The sequence below is a fragment of the Salvia splendens genome, chromosome 7, assembly GCF_004379255.2.
Source record: "Salvia splendens isolate huo1 chromosome 7, SspV2, whole genome shotgun sequence".
Classification (NCBI taxonomy): Eukaryota; Viridiplantae; Streptophyta; class Magnoliopsida; order Lamiales; family Lamiaceae; genus Salvia; species Salvia splendens.
In genome coordinates, this window is record NC_056038.1 from 25,944,888 (window position 1) to 25,958,659 (window position 13,772).

The 13,772-nt window shown below is 32.8% G+C and overlaps 1 protein-coding gene across 1 annotated transcript; it reads right to left on the minus strand.

The window, feature by feature from the left end:
- Positions 1 to 1,076: 1,076 nt before the first annotated feature.
- LOC121742441 (14 kDa proline-rich protein DC2.15-like) lies at positions 1,077 to 1,888 on the minus strand. The gene has a single exon (XM_042135577.1). It carries the CDS (start codon positions 1,815 to 1,817, stop codon positions 1,383 to 1,385), a length of 435 nt encoding a protein of 144 aa, XP_041991511.1. The 5' UTR covers positions 1,818 to 1,888; the 3' UTR covers positions 1,077 to 1,382.
- Between the last annotated feature and the right edge of the window lie 11,884 nt (positions 1,889 to 13,772).

Genomic DNA, 13,772 nt, shown 5'->3' on the forward strand with positions numbered 1-13,772 from the left:
AAATAATACTATTATTAAGAGTAATATATTTTGTTATTATAGTATTATATTATGCAACAAGCTGAATCGCCTTGCTTTCACCCGATCGGGTAACTTTTTAAGCCACTTCATACTAGGCCTGTTGATTTCCTCTTGAGCACGATTTTTTTCTTTTCATGGTCCATACTACGTTCTTTGGTCATTCCTCAGAGTTATAGCCTTTTATGGCCCAAACGAGAGAACTCATCTCAAAAGACCTGCTTGTTAGGAAACTGAGTCCATTTTGTCTATAAACCATACAAAAGTTGCTCTCACAACCGATATGAGACATTAAATCCATAATAATCGCCCCCCGCTAAAGGCCAATGTGCTTGTTGGTCATGGCCACCGGAGGTAATGAACCAAGTTTAGAGTAGTAACTCATAATTGTAACTCATGTGTGCCCACGTCGATGGTCTTTATTTCTCTCTTGGGCTTACTACTATTTAAACACTTTTTTATCATACGGGCCTCAACATGACTCCATATCAGGCCGACGCCTAATATGTACTCCCTCCGTCGCAGGAAAGATGACTCCTTCTTAGGACGACCACACAATTTTATGTACACTTATTTTAAAGAGTTTAAGGAGATTGATAAAAGATTATTGAGTGTTGAAAAGTATTAGAGAGAAATAAAGTAAGAAAGATAAAAAGAGTTTGGGTGTTTAAAAGTACGAGAGATAATAACGTAACAGAGAAAAGGTTCTGAGGTGTTTAAAATAGGAGAGATGAATATATATAGTAAGAGGAAAAAAAAGTAATTGAATATATATTTTAATTATTTCCTAAATAAGTAAGGAGTCATTTTAGTTGAGACGCACGATAATAGTTGAGACGCACGATAATAGAAAGTGGTCAGACGGAGTACATATTATGTTTCATTATAGTTTACTTTATTATTTTACTATCCAAATTATTCTATTTTGAAATGATTCATGGAAATATTGTTAGCTTCTGCTCACTCTTTCAATAATATTCCACCGATGTTTATGACTCCAATAATACTCCATTCTATTCTAGATGAATATGATGAAGAAAACATATCGTATCTCGCAATTTAGAGGTCCAAGCACAATCATTATAAATTCACAATTCCTTAGACATAGAAAATACAATTAATACAGCTTTAAAGGGAACTAATTTAGACAAAGAAAACACAATTAACACTACAACTTTAAAAGGAACTAATAATTCATAAAAAGTACGTACTATCTCATTCTCACCAATATCACTTAGTTAGTGATCAGAGCATTGTACGACTTCTCTTGCACTATTTTTCCCTTTGTTATTCATAAATGGAGAGTGCAAAACTAAATCACAACAAATTTAAAAAGAATCCAAGCAAATTGTGCATTTGAACATTCAGGCACATTGGAAGCCCTTGGGAACCTTCTTGGAGCAAACATTGAGAAGCAAACTAAGAGAAATGGGAACATTAAGGTTGATTCCCAACACATTGGCTTTGATAGCGGTGCATAGGCACACGGCCGCCTCGAGATCGGCCAGCCCTTCGATGAGGGTGCAGCATGGAGTCTTTGGAGGAGTTCCAATTGTGACACCAATCAATCCTCCAAGTAAGTCAGCACAAACACCTAGTTTTAGGGTATCCCTAGGGCAAGTGGCCTTGCTCGGGGTCGAAGGCGGAGGTGGGCATGGTGTGCCCTTAGGTGGCGGTGGCGGCGGCGGCGGCGGCTTTGGTTTGGGAGTTGGGCAAGAGCCACATGCACTAGAAAGAGTGAAGAATGCAAGGTTAAGCACAAAGAAAAGGGCAATTGAGGTAGTTTTCTTGGAACTCATTTTTCCTCTTGGTAAACCTAATTTATTGCAAGTTTTGGTTTAGTGAGGTACTTTGTGAAGTTATGCGAAATTTGATGGGGTTTTTATAGGCTAAAAATCATATTTATTATTTGGATGAAATTTTAAAGAAATTGGTGGGAGTGGTGGATTGTAGCTGGCACAAGTAGCATAGCTTTGGCAAGTTTTGGAGGCATGTGAATCAGGATTGCAAATTGACATGTTGCTTTGCTCGGATTCCATGAAGATGGTTTTGTCTAAATCAGCTTAGCTTGGGATATTTTAATGTGTTTAATAATATATACGTGAAAATACGCAGAAAACCATGTCCCGCAACTTGCATAGATTCATTACTACATTGTTATTTTTATGAGTAAGTGATAAATTATCAAAAATTGTATATACAAAATTGGGATATATTTGTCATATTCTATCATTTGCAACAAATAAGATACTTACTTATTTTAATTGTACTTTAATTTTACATTATAACCCTTCATGTTAATTAAGGGATGGACTATAATACTTTCAATTAAATATTAAAAAACATATAGTACTTAATTTTTTTTTCTAATAAAATATTTTAATTTCAGAAATTTAAATAAATATTTTACATTATGCTTTATAGTTTTACCAAAAATATTATAAAAAATGAGTTAAAAGAAAAAATAATAAAAAATAGTGAAAAGAGATAGATGATTGAGAATTTTTATGGCTCATAAGTCCCTAGTGAAATAGAAGTTCATGCACCTGATGTTGTCAGCACCAAGGGTTCCGGTCGACGTCTTTCACGCCTTGAGAAACAATTAAGAGAGTTGTCCAAGCCTGGTCGAAAATGTGCCAAATGTGGCGAGGTTGGTCGGCATGATTCAAGGAATTATGACAAGATACAGGAGGAGAAGAAGAAGAAGAAGAAGAAGAAGAAGAAGAAGAAGAAGAAGAAGAAGAAGAAGAAGAAGAAGAAGAAGAAGAAGAGGAAACAACAATGTTGAGGCTTGTTGTTCTGTTCTGTTCCAGTAGTTCTGTTCAATTGTTTATTACTTCAGTGGGATATGTTCTGTACTTCATTCTTTAAGTTCTGTACTTCAGTCCCGTAGTTTCTTATTTCATTTACACTTTGAATTTGAATTTGTTTAAACATTTTGCAATCTTAAAGAGTATAGACTAAAGTGTTTTTATAATGGCTTATGTTGTTCTTTATTATGATGTTTTTTTATTGTTGAGGCTGAAAATATTTTATAAGTTCTATAGTTTAGTTTATTAATTGATATAAAGTAAAATGTCATTATTTCATTTAGTACAGAGATAATTTCATTATAGCAATTCAGTACTTCACAACAACTAGGTTATAGTTAATATGAAAACAGATCATTTGCATTACCTCATCACATGAGGTTATATAGAGTTCATAATTAGAGTATGTTACTTCATTTTTAGAGTCTGATACTTCAAATTTGTAGTTTGTTACTTCATTCTACCAATTTACTACCCAATGAACTATATCCATTACCCAATGCAGTATTTAAAGCTAATAATGAACAACATTAAAAGGTGTGGTACTTTATTTTCAATTGCTCAAAACAGATGTATGAGTATTACAAAACTTAATCTGCTAAAATCATCATTTCTTCTTTAAATATGCTGCAATCATTTTCTCAACATCTATTACATGGTGTTTGCTTTCCTCCTCGTAGTATGCTGCTGTAATGTGTTTTCTGTTGAAGCTTTCATGGCTGTTATTTGCTAACATCAACGCTGAGCAATATTTGGCCCTCAAGCTCTGGAGCACACCTAAACTTGATTTTTTTAAGCCACAGTTCCAGCAACCTTCACGCCCACCCTTGTATATTTCCATGTGGCGCATTAGAAATACTCCACAGTCTTTAACATTATCAGAAGTTCTCCATGGCATTTTGAATCTTTGTATTTTAGCATTGGATATTGTCTTGCACTGTGTGTGAAGACCAGTTTGGGTGAGGAAGTGACAAAAATATGATCTATGCATGTATAAAACAAATATATGTTATTTTCAGTTGTGTATCAATTTCATATGTAAGTCTAATAAAATTCAATTATATGAGAAGAATACAAACCAGCGTCTCTGGAATGTCACCATAATTGATGGTGAGATCATTGCTGTTGCCATTTCCAGAGTTATCTAGTAAAACAATTCCACTTCTTTTGAAGCAAAAACAAATACCATAATAATGCTGATTCGCACATATGGGGAAGAAGACCTATGTAATGAAGTAACAGACCACACGAATAAAGTAATGAACTGTGAGAATGAAGTACAATAAAAAATTTAGGAAATAGAATATTTCAATTTATAACAATAATATTACTCCATCAAAACATATCATTACTACAGTACTATGTGCATATACTTCATATAATAAGTACAACACTTCATTATCTTAATTTATTACTTCATTTTAGTAATAAACCCTACTGTATAAACAAGTCATTTATATTACTTCATTACCATATTTATTACTTCGTCTTACCAATTTACTACTTCATTAAAAAGAATATGTAGTTCATTTTAATGTGGAAACAACACAGCAGTTAAGTTTAATCCTAAAACCCTAAACCCATGTAACACAGTAAATAGATAGTTCATTTTTAGACTCTGTTACTTCATTATCATGTTTTATTACTTCATTTTACCAATTTACTACTTATTAGCTTTATACAGTAGGAGTAGGGCTTTAACTTCATCACTATCTATTTACATGTGCAATAGATTATTACTTCTAAACCTTTTACATACATCCAGTCAGTGTATATTACTTCATTTAATACATAGATAACTTCATTATATCAATTCAATACTTCACAACAACTAGGTTATAGATAATAGTAAAACAGATTACTTGCATTACTTCATCACATGAGGTTATTATATCATAAATTAGAATATGTAGTTCATTTTTATGTGGAAACAACACAACAGTTAAGTTTAATCCTAAAACCCTAAACCCATTCATAAGAAACATTGTATCAATATACAACATATCATCCACAATTATAGACAGTTCACTTGGAATACTCTGCTACCTCATCATGATAATTTATTTCTTCATTTTACCAATTTAATTTCTTGGTTTTACCTTCTGGATCTGGAATTTTATTTCCAGCATCCGCATCGGGCTTCGGATTTGATTGTTTGACCGTCTTTGATTTACCCGACTGCTTGCGAGTATATTTTATTACTATTTTGACAAAAATCATATTCCAAGTTAGGAATTAGATGACGTAAATTAAGACTAAGAACTTTGCAAAGCTTCAAAGGTGTATTACCTTCACCAGAAGATTAGCCAAAACGCAAGTGGAGCCAGAATTTTCGGTCGAACTTTTTCGAGTATCAACCATTTTGAATATGTGGATTCGATGTAGATGCTAAATCTACCGATTTAAATGCTGAACAAATAGATCGAAGTGTTGAATCGTCGATGAATGTCGTCGATTTCAGTCGTTTTTGCCGGAGATGACCGATGAAAATGAAGATTCTTCGTCGGATTTTAGCTAGGTTAGTGAGAGAAGTTTTGAGAGAGAAGAAGCTTACAACTGAAGACTCGTAAGCGGGACGAATAAATTTTTGGTGATTTTGATTTTTACCCTAATTATGAAATTACATAAATACCCCCGCATTGAAGTAAATTGAGTATGCAATGAAGTGCGGAAAATAACCCTTGATTATCTAATCTAATCCATCAAATTTAAGATCTAAGGGCTCAAATTTGGTCTCTAATTCGATCTTTAAGAGTGGATTTGCTATAATGGGACTATATATATATAAATATATATATATATATATGGATGTATTCATTTCCTTTTTGTATCTTTTGTTCTTTGTCCTTTTTAATCTCAGCCCCACGATTTTGTCATCCGACGGTTAGATTGGTGCCACGTGTCTTTTAATAATGCAAATTTTCAGTTGAATAATGCACACCGACTAATAATGCAGATTTTCAATTCAATAATGCACACCGACTAATAATGCATCATTATAGTGTAATAATGCAGATCATCTGGACCGTTGATGAATGAGATCTAACGGCCAATATTAAGAAGAATAAATGATCTAAGGGATGAATAGGAGAATAACGCTCCCCTATATATGGATGTATATTAATATATATATATAGGGGTGCATTATAATGATAACCCCAATTTGTGTGATAACCCTATAACTAAATCTCCACCACACATTTTTAAAATATGTGGTATAGATTTAATTTAACAAAACTATCATTTTATCAAATAAAACTATCATATTTTGGTTACATAAGGGCAAAATTGTCATTTCATTATAAAATTGGGTGCGTAAAAAGAAAACATGAACTAAACGCTGCATTCAATTTTTCTCACACTCAAACCCTCCGAATCTCATTCAAACCCTTGCTTCTTCAGTTTCGAGGGAAAAACCATCCAAATTCTGGAATATGACGACGTAAAAGGATCAAGCATCATCGAAGAAAGGGTGGATAAAGTTTTTTACTTATTTCACTTTTGTTTTTGCTCGATTTTATCATTTTGCCAGCGATTCTCGTTTTTTTAGATTCTATAGTTTTTTAGTGTAGATTTAGAGTTACATATGACAGCGTGATAAATTTACTGCACACTTGGTTTTGTATCATCAATTCATACCTTATTCCATATTATTGTGTACAGCAGTAATACAGATTCAAAGCAATTTATTTGAGTGCTGATTTTGTGAGTACTGTTTTGTTCTACTTAAGTGACAAGTTATGCTCTCTCTGCTGTTTTGATCTCATTGAAATTTAGCAAATGATAGTTTCAGAAGGTAAAATGATAGTTGCACTTGATAAAATGATGGTTTCAGGGGATAAAATGATAGTTTCAGAAGGTAAAATGATAGTTTCAGGTTAAAATGATAGTTGCACTTGATAAAATATTGGTTTCAGGGGATAAATGATAGTTTCAGGGATAAAATAATAGTTCAATCCTTTAAAAGTTTGGATTTTTCAAAAGTTCAATCCTTTCAAAAGTATCATTTTATCAACCCAGAGTATCATTCTATCCAGCAAGACTATCATTCTATGCGGCAAAACTATCATTTTACAAACCAAAACTATCATTTTATCAACTCAGAGTATCATTCTATCCGACAAAACTATCATTTTATCAACTCAGAGTATCATTCTATCCGGCAAAACTATCATTTTATCAACTCAGAGTATCATTCTATGAAGCAAAACTATCATTTTATGTAGTAAACATAACATTTATAATCCAAAAGTATCATTTTATCAACTCATAGTATCATTCTATCCGGCAAAGCTATCATTTTATCAACTCAGAATATCATTCAATGGGCAAAAGTATCATTTTATCAACTCAGAGTATCATTCTATTAAGCAAAACTATCATTTTATGCAGTAAACCTAACATTTATAAGCCAAAAGTATCATTTTATCAACTCAGAGTATCATTCTATTAAGCAAAACTATCATTTTATGCAGTAAACCTAACATTTATAAGCCAAAAGTATTATCTTAACTACCAATCATTGGGTTCAAAGCATCATAACAAACAGGAATATACATACCTACAAATCAATAAAACTATCATTTTATCAACTCAGAGTATCATTCTATCGGGCAAAACTATCATTTTATGCAATAAACCTAACATTTATAAGCCAAAAGTATCATTTTATCAACTCAGACTATCATTCTATCCGGCAAAAGTATCATTTTATCAACTCAGAGTATCATTCTATCCGTCAAAACTATCATTTTATCAACTCAGAGTACAATTCTATCAGCAAAAGTATCATTTTATCAACTCAGAGTATCATTCTATGAAGCAAAACTATCATTTTATGCAGTACACCTAACATATATAAGCCAAAAGTATCATCTTAACTACCAATCATTGGGTTCAAAGCATCATCACAAATAGGAATGTACATACCTACAAATCAGTAAAAGTATCATTTTATCAAGTAAAACACATCACTCTTATTTGTATTTTACTTCACTGTTGTTCATAAAACACTAGTTCCTTATTCAGTGAAGTAAATAGATACAACACAACAGTGAATTAAATAGTAAACAAGATATTAATGTACAATAAGTACTTGCTATTGAATTTAAATGAAATTTTCTACAATAGTTCATGAACGCTTGAAGTTTACAATCATTTTTTCCACATCTATTTTATTTGTTTTCCCATATTCTTCATAACGCTTTGATGCTAGTGACAAGATATTCAATGCCTAATGGTTTTTTTCCGACAATATTAATGCGCTGCAATACTTTGCTCTTAGTCTTTGGAGTATTCCCTTGCTTCTTGCAGTTAATCCACACTTCCAATCTTGTTCACGCTCACCATAATAACATTCCAAATGTCGCATCAAAAAAACTCCACAATCTTCTACATTTGATGTTGTTCTCCAAGGCATTTTGAGCCTTACTATGATCACATCCTTTATTGATTTGCTTTGGTTGTGAAGTGTTTTGTAAACAAGAGTGAAGTAATATCGAAGTAAGAGTGATGTGTTTTGTGAACAAGAGTGAAGTGAAATCGAAGTAAGAGTGATGTGTTCTGTGAACAAGAGTGAAGTGTTTTCTGAAAAAGAGTAATGTGTTTTCTGAGCAAGAGTGAAGTGAAATCAAAATATAGTGCATATATACTTATGAAGTTTAAATATCATATAGTGAAATGAATATGATTAGTAGTGAAGTAAACATGCTTTATAATGAACATATACGATGCAATAAATTTTTCAAAACTTATATTATTCTTACGGATGGGTATGTAGTGAAAAAGAGGCGCCTTGATGAAGATAGAGCCATGTATTCTTCCATATTATTCAAATAAGAAGCCCATGCACTGATCACACCCACTTCTATTAGCGTACATGGCAATAGTGAACATAATTCTCTTTTTGTTACCAATATGACATTATCATCATACACTATGGCGTCCCTGTTCAAATATGTGTGTGTGTGTTAGCACATCTTTTGTATATTTTTCTTCTAACTCAGAACTATAATATAAATCTTACTCATTTGATTCATATGTTGTCATAATCCACAAAAAGATTTGTGACTCCTTCAAGGTAAACTTGGTTTTGGCCTGGACCACCCTTTCATGGAATGGAGATTTCAATGCAGCTGATATTCTCTTCTCAGCTTTTGAACATATCTCCATTTGTTCAGTCCTAGCAGTTGCCTGTCAGGGCAAGAATGATATGAAAACTTCACTATATAAGACATATACTTCACTTGATGTTTGTTAAAAGTGTTGGTGAATGGATGAGATATATCTTTGCTTAACACTTACCATGTCTGGATTGTAAACTACTATTTCGGTTGAAGGATTTTTGCCAGATACATTCAAGTCTGATTGAACACAATCATCATCAGCACATATCTCCATGCATGCTTCTATTGCAGATGCAATCTGGGCATCTACAATGTCTTCCTATTTTCATAATAAGAAATGAAAACACATCAATATTAACACGATTTTTACTTCAGAATAAGAGTGATGTGTTTTTTGAACAAGAGTGAAGTGAAATCAGAATAAGATTGATGTGTATTGTTCACAAAACACATCACTCTTGTTTAGAAAACACATCACTCTTATCTGATTTCACTTCACTCTTGTAACAAACACATCACTCTTGTTCAGAAAACACTTCCCTCTTGTTCACAAAACACATCACTCTTATTCTGATTTCACTTCACTCTTGTTCACAAAACACATCACTATATACATGCAACACAGAAACCTCACTTAACAATGGAACACATCACTCGAAGCACTTTTTTATACCTGCATCTGTGTGTTTTGTGATGTTGCTTTAGCTACATCTTCATAAAATTCATTTGTCTCCTGCAAATAGTGAAATGTGATATAACATAAGAATAAAAACTCAAAAAAGTAAATAAATTGTTCCCTAAATCTTCAACTTACTGGTTTCTTTCCCAAGTTAATATCAGGCAAAATTGATGTGCCTTCATTCACTAATTTGCATTTTTCATCATGGGCTTCCATCATTTTTTCCATAAGCTGAATCCATTCTGGATCATCTTCTTGATCCTCTTCCATAGCTTGTGTCATGTTTTCAATTGGCTTAGACACAGCTTGGTCCCCTTGATCAACCTCCACACCAACCATCTTTAGTGCATTTATAGCTGCAACTTTGAAGCAGTTGGTGTCATTGGTATTTGCTGGAGCATTCTTCATATACCTCATCATTTTACTAATAGCATCTGCAGCCTCCCTAATTGAACTTTTAATTTCATCAGACGAAGGAACTTGATCAGTTGAAGGGACAGAGGTAGTGACAGTTATTGAATACTTGTTGGCATATAAAGATTCAATGGAGATAGGATCAATGATACTTTCTATGCTTCCTCTTCCAATGGTGCCTCCATTATCGAATTCCATCTGTCCTCTCTCCTTAAGAATGGATTCTGTCCAGTTACGGACAGTTGGGAATCTTCTAACCACCAGTCTTGTTCTATAGACAACCATATCTACATAGCATGCCTGCAAAAACAGATCAATAATAAAATGCATTACAAGGACTTCACTCTTATTATGATTTTACTTCACTCTTGTTCACAAAACACTTCACTCTTATTCTCATTTTACTTCACTCTTGTTCGCAAAACACATCACTCTTATTCTGATTTTACTTCACCCTTGTTCACAAAACACATCACTCTTGTTCTGATTTTACTTCACTCTTGTTCACAAAACACATCACTCTTGTTCTGATTTTACTTCACTCTTGTACACAAAACACTTCACTCTTATTCACATTTTACTTCACTCTTGTTCACAAAACACATCACTCTTATTCTGATTTTACTTCACTCATGTATAAAAAACACATCACTCTAACCATGCATTTACTACTTAACCGTGTAAAATATCACTCTAAATATGATTTTACTTCACTCTAAGCATGTTTTTACTTCACTATAAAGGAGTGGTTAAAATAGAAAACTCACCAAGAGGAAAGTGATTGGTCCAGTGAATGGGGTGGATTTGTTCTTGAGTTTCCAGCTATCATGTGCAGTGATTAGCGTATCCAACACGTAGCTGCACCAATTGTACTGCCTCACATTTGAAATGTTTCCAATATCGTCCAAGATACGGCCAAGACATTTTCCATTGGCAGTTGGTGAGATCAGAACATTGTCTAACAGAATAAGAAATATTTTCTTAAACCACTCACCACCTTTTAGATCACTATCAAGCTGTTCTTGCAAATCAGCTGGGGTTATTGCTTTTTTCTTCTTAGCCTTGACAATGATCTTCATCACATCATTCATTTCATGCTTCTTTTCTCTTTTAATCATCAACTCTCCTCATGGCAGTCCCAATGTAGCATACACATCCTCCTCAGTGATGTGTAATGGTTGATCATCAACAAGTTTTATTCTGGAGCAGTTGTCATGATTAAAATTTTCAAGTAGTGAAAATGTCATGTCAGCAGGAATACATCGTATCTTCAAATGCACAAGCTGTCCAAAACCCATCTCTTCCAGAGCAGCTATTTGTTTGCAGTTCATTTTCTCAATGGCATCAACCAGAACTTTCACCCCTATCTTTACGACCAATTTAGGTCTTCTAATTTTACAACTAATATCTTTAACACTCTTTTTTTTATCCTGTTTCTTTCTGGCAAGCATTTCTTCTTCATCGTTGGTTTGTGACCTCCCACGCTTTGAGGCTGGAAGACATACATAAAAAGTGGTGAAATTCATGAATACACACTTAATATAGGACAAAATTATTCACTAAGATACTAAATAATTAAATATTTCATTTGTACTAAATATTTCAGCAATTTGTTGCGGTCTATCCTCACGCATCTTAGACCTTATTTCGGATGCAGCAACTTCATGGATATGAGAAAAAAAAATCAATATAGCAAAAAACGAAAGTGAAATAAGTAAAAAACTTCATCCAATCATTCTTCGATGATACTAGAGCGTTTTCCGTCGTCATATTTCAGAAGTTGAATGGTTTTTCCTTCGAAACTGAAGAAGCAAGGGTTTGAATGCGATACGGAGGGTTTGAGTGTGAGAGAAATTGAATTCAGCGTCTAGTTCACGTCTTCTTTCGACGCGCCAATTTTATAACGAAATGACAATTTTGCTCTTATATAAACGAAATATGATAGTTTTATTTGATAAAATGATAGTTTTGTTTGATTAAAATGATACTCTGAGTTGATAAAATGATACTCTGAGTTTATAAAATGATACTTTTACCGAATAGAATTATACTCTGAGTTGATAAAATGATAGTTTTGCCGGATAGAATGATACTCTGGGTTGATAAAATGATACTTTTGGCTTATAAATGTTAGGTTTACTGCATAATGTATTGAATTTCATATCAATCATTGGCTTCAAAGCATCATCATAAACAGGAATGTACATACCTACAAATCAGTAAAACTATCATTTTATCAACTCAGAGTATCATTTTATCCGGCAAAATAATCATTTTATTTATGCAGTAAACCTAACATTTATAAGCCAAAAGTATCATTTTATTAACTCATAGTATCATTCTATCCGGCAAAAAGTTATCATTTTATCAACTTAGAGTATCATTTTAACCGGCAAAACTATCATTTTATCAACTCAGAGTATCATTGTATGCAGGAATGTACATACCTATAAATCAGTAAAAGTATCATTTTATCAACTCATAGTATCATTCTATCTGGAAAAACTATCATTTTAGTTATGCAGTAAACCTAACATTTATAAGCCAAAACTATCATTTTATCAAGTGCAACTATCATTTTATCAAGTGTAACTATCATTTTACCTTCTGAAACTATCATTTTATTTCCTGAATCTATCATTTTATCCCCTTAAACCATCATTTTATCAAGTGCAACTATCATTTTACCCTCTGAAACTATATAAGCTGACACTTTAACCTGATAATGTAAGCGGATAAAATGACAGTAACCTTTTAAAATGATATATAAGCTGAAGAAATGGCATATAAACTGATAAAATGATACTTTAACGTGACAAAATGTCTTACAAGTTACTATTACAACTACTAGCTCTCTTTAGGGGGTTCAAATTCTCTAATCCTCTTTTCAACATCGATTTCCCCTTTTTTGCTATCATTCTGAAACTTCTGCTGTATCATTGTAAATGTCTCAAGAGCCTTCTTGTTAGTTTCTCCAAATGCTTCAGTATATTTGGCACGGAGTTTTGTGAAAGTGTCTGTCGCCTTCTTCGTTAAGCCCGAATTCCAGTTACGAACAGCACCACCCATATAAGTCTCCATATGGCGCATCACATAAACTCCACAGTCAACTTTGTTTGTATCGTTCTGCCATGGCAGAGTCATGTGTCTGATTTTTGACATTTTGACAATTCTCCCCATGGATTGATTAACTCCATCACCAAGATAAATTCGGAAGAAATGTTTCTATTCAAATAACACAAAACATACATGAGGTTGATTAAAAATGATATTATGTTCCGTACTAAATGATATTCAATGCATTTTAACTAATAAATATTGAATGCATTTGACTAAACATACCAGCATACTTGGTGCAGCTCCATATTTCTTCTTAATCAAATTTTCACTAATCAGAGCATTGTCAATCACATCCATCATTTGCATTTTGAGATTGAAGCACATGATATAAAAATATTTGTGTGCCCAGATCGGAAAGAATATCTAATTTTCAAAACATTATATAAAAATGTCATTTTAAAAAATATAGGTACGTTGTTCTGTAATGTATATCTCATTATGACTTACCATGTCATAATGTTCCCATCTGAAATTTTCAATCTTTGACACAAATTCATTTAACGTTGTGCATAATTTTTCTTGAGCCTCGGCTTGAGTCCATTCAGATCTCCTTGCAGTAATATTGTATACCTGTCATGTTTACATTTTTGCAAATAAATTTAACTT

Bases quoted from the DNA above. Each gene is read 5' to 3' on its own strand.
- LOC121742441 (XM_042135577.1), bottom strand. From the start codon at position 1,817: ATGAGTTCCAAGAAAACTACCTCAATTGCCCTTTTCTTTGTGCTTAAC.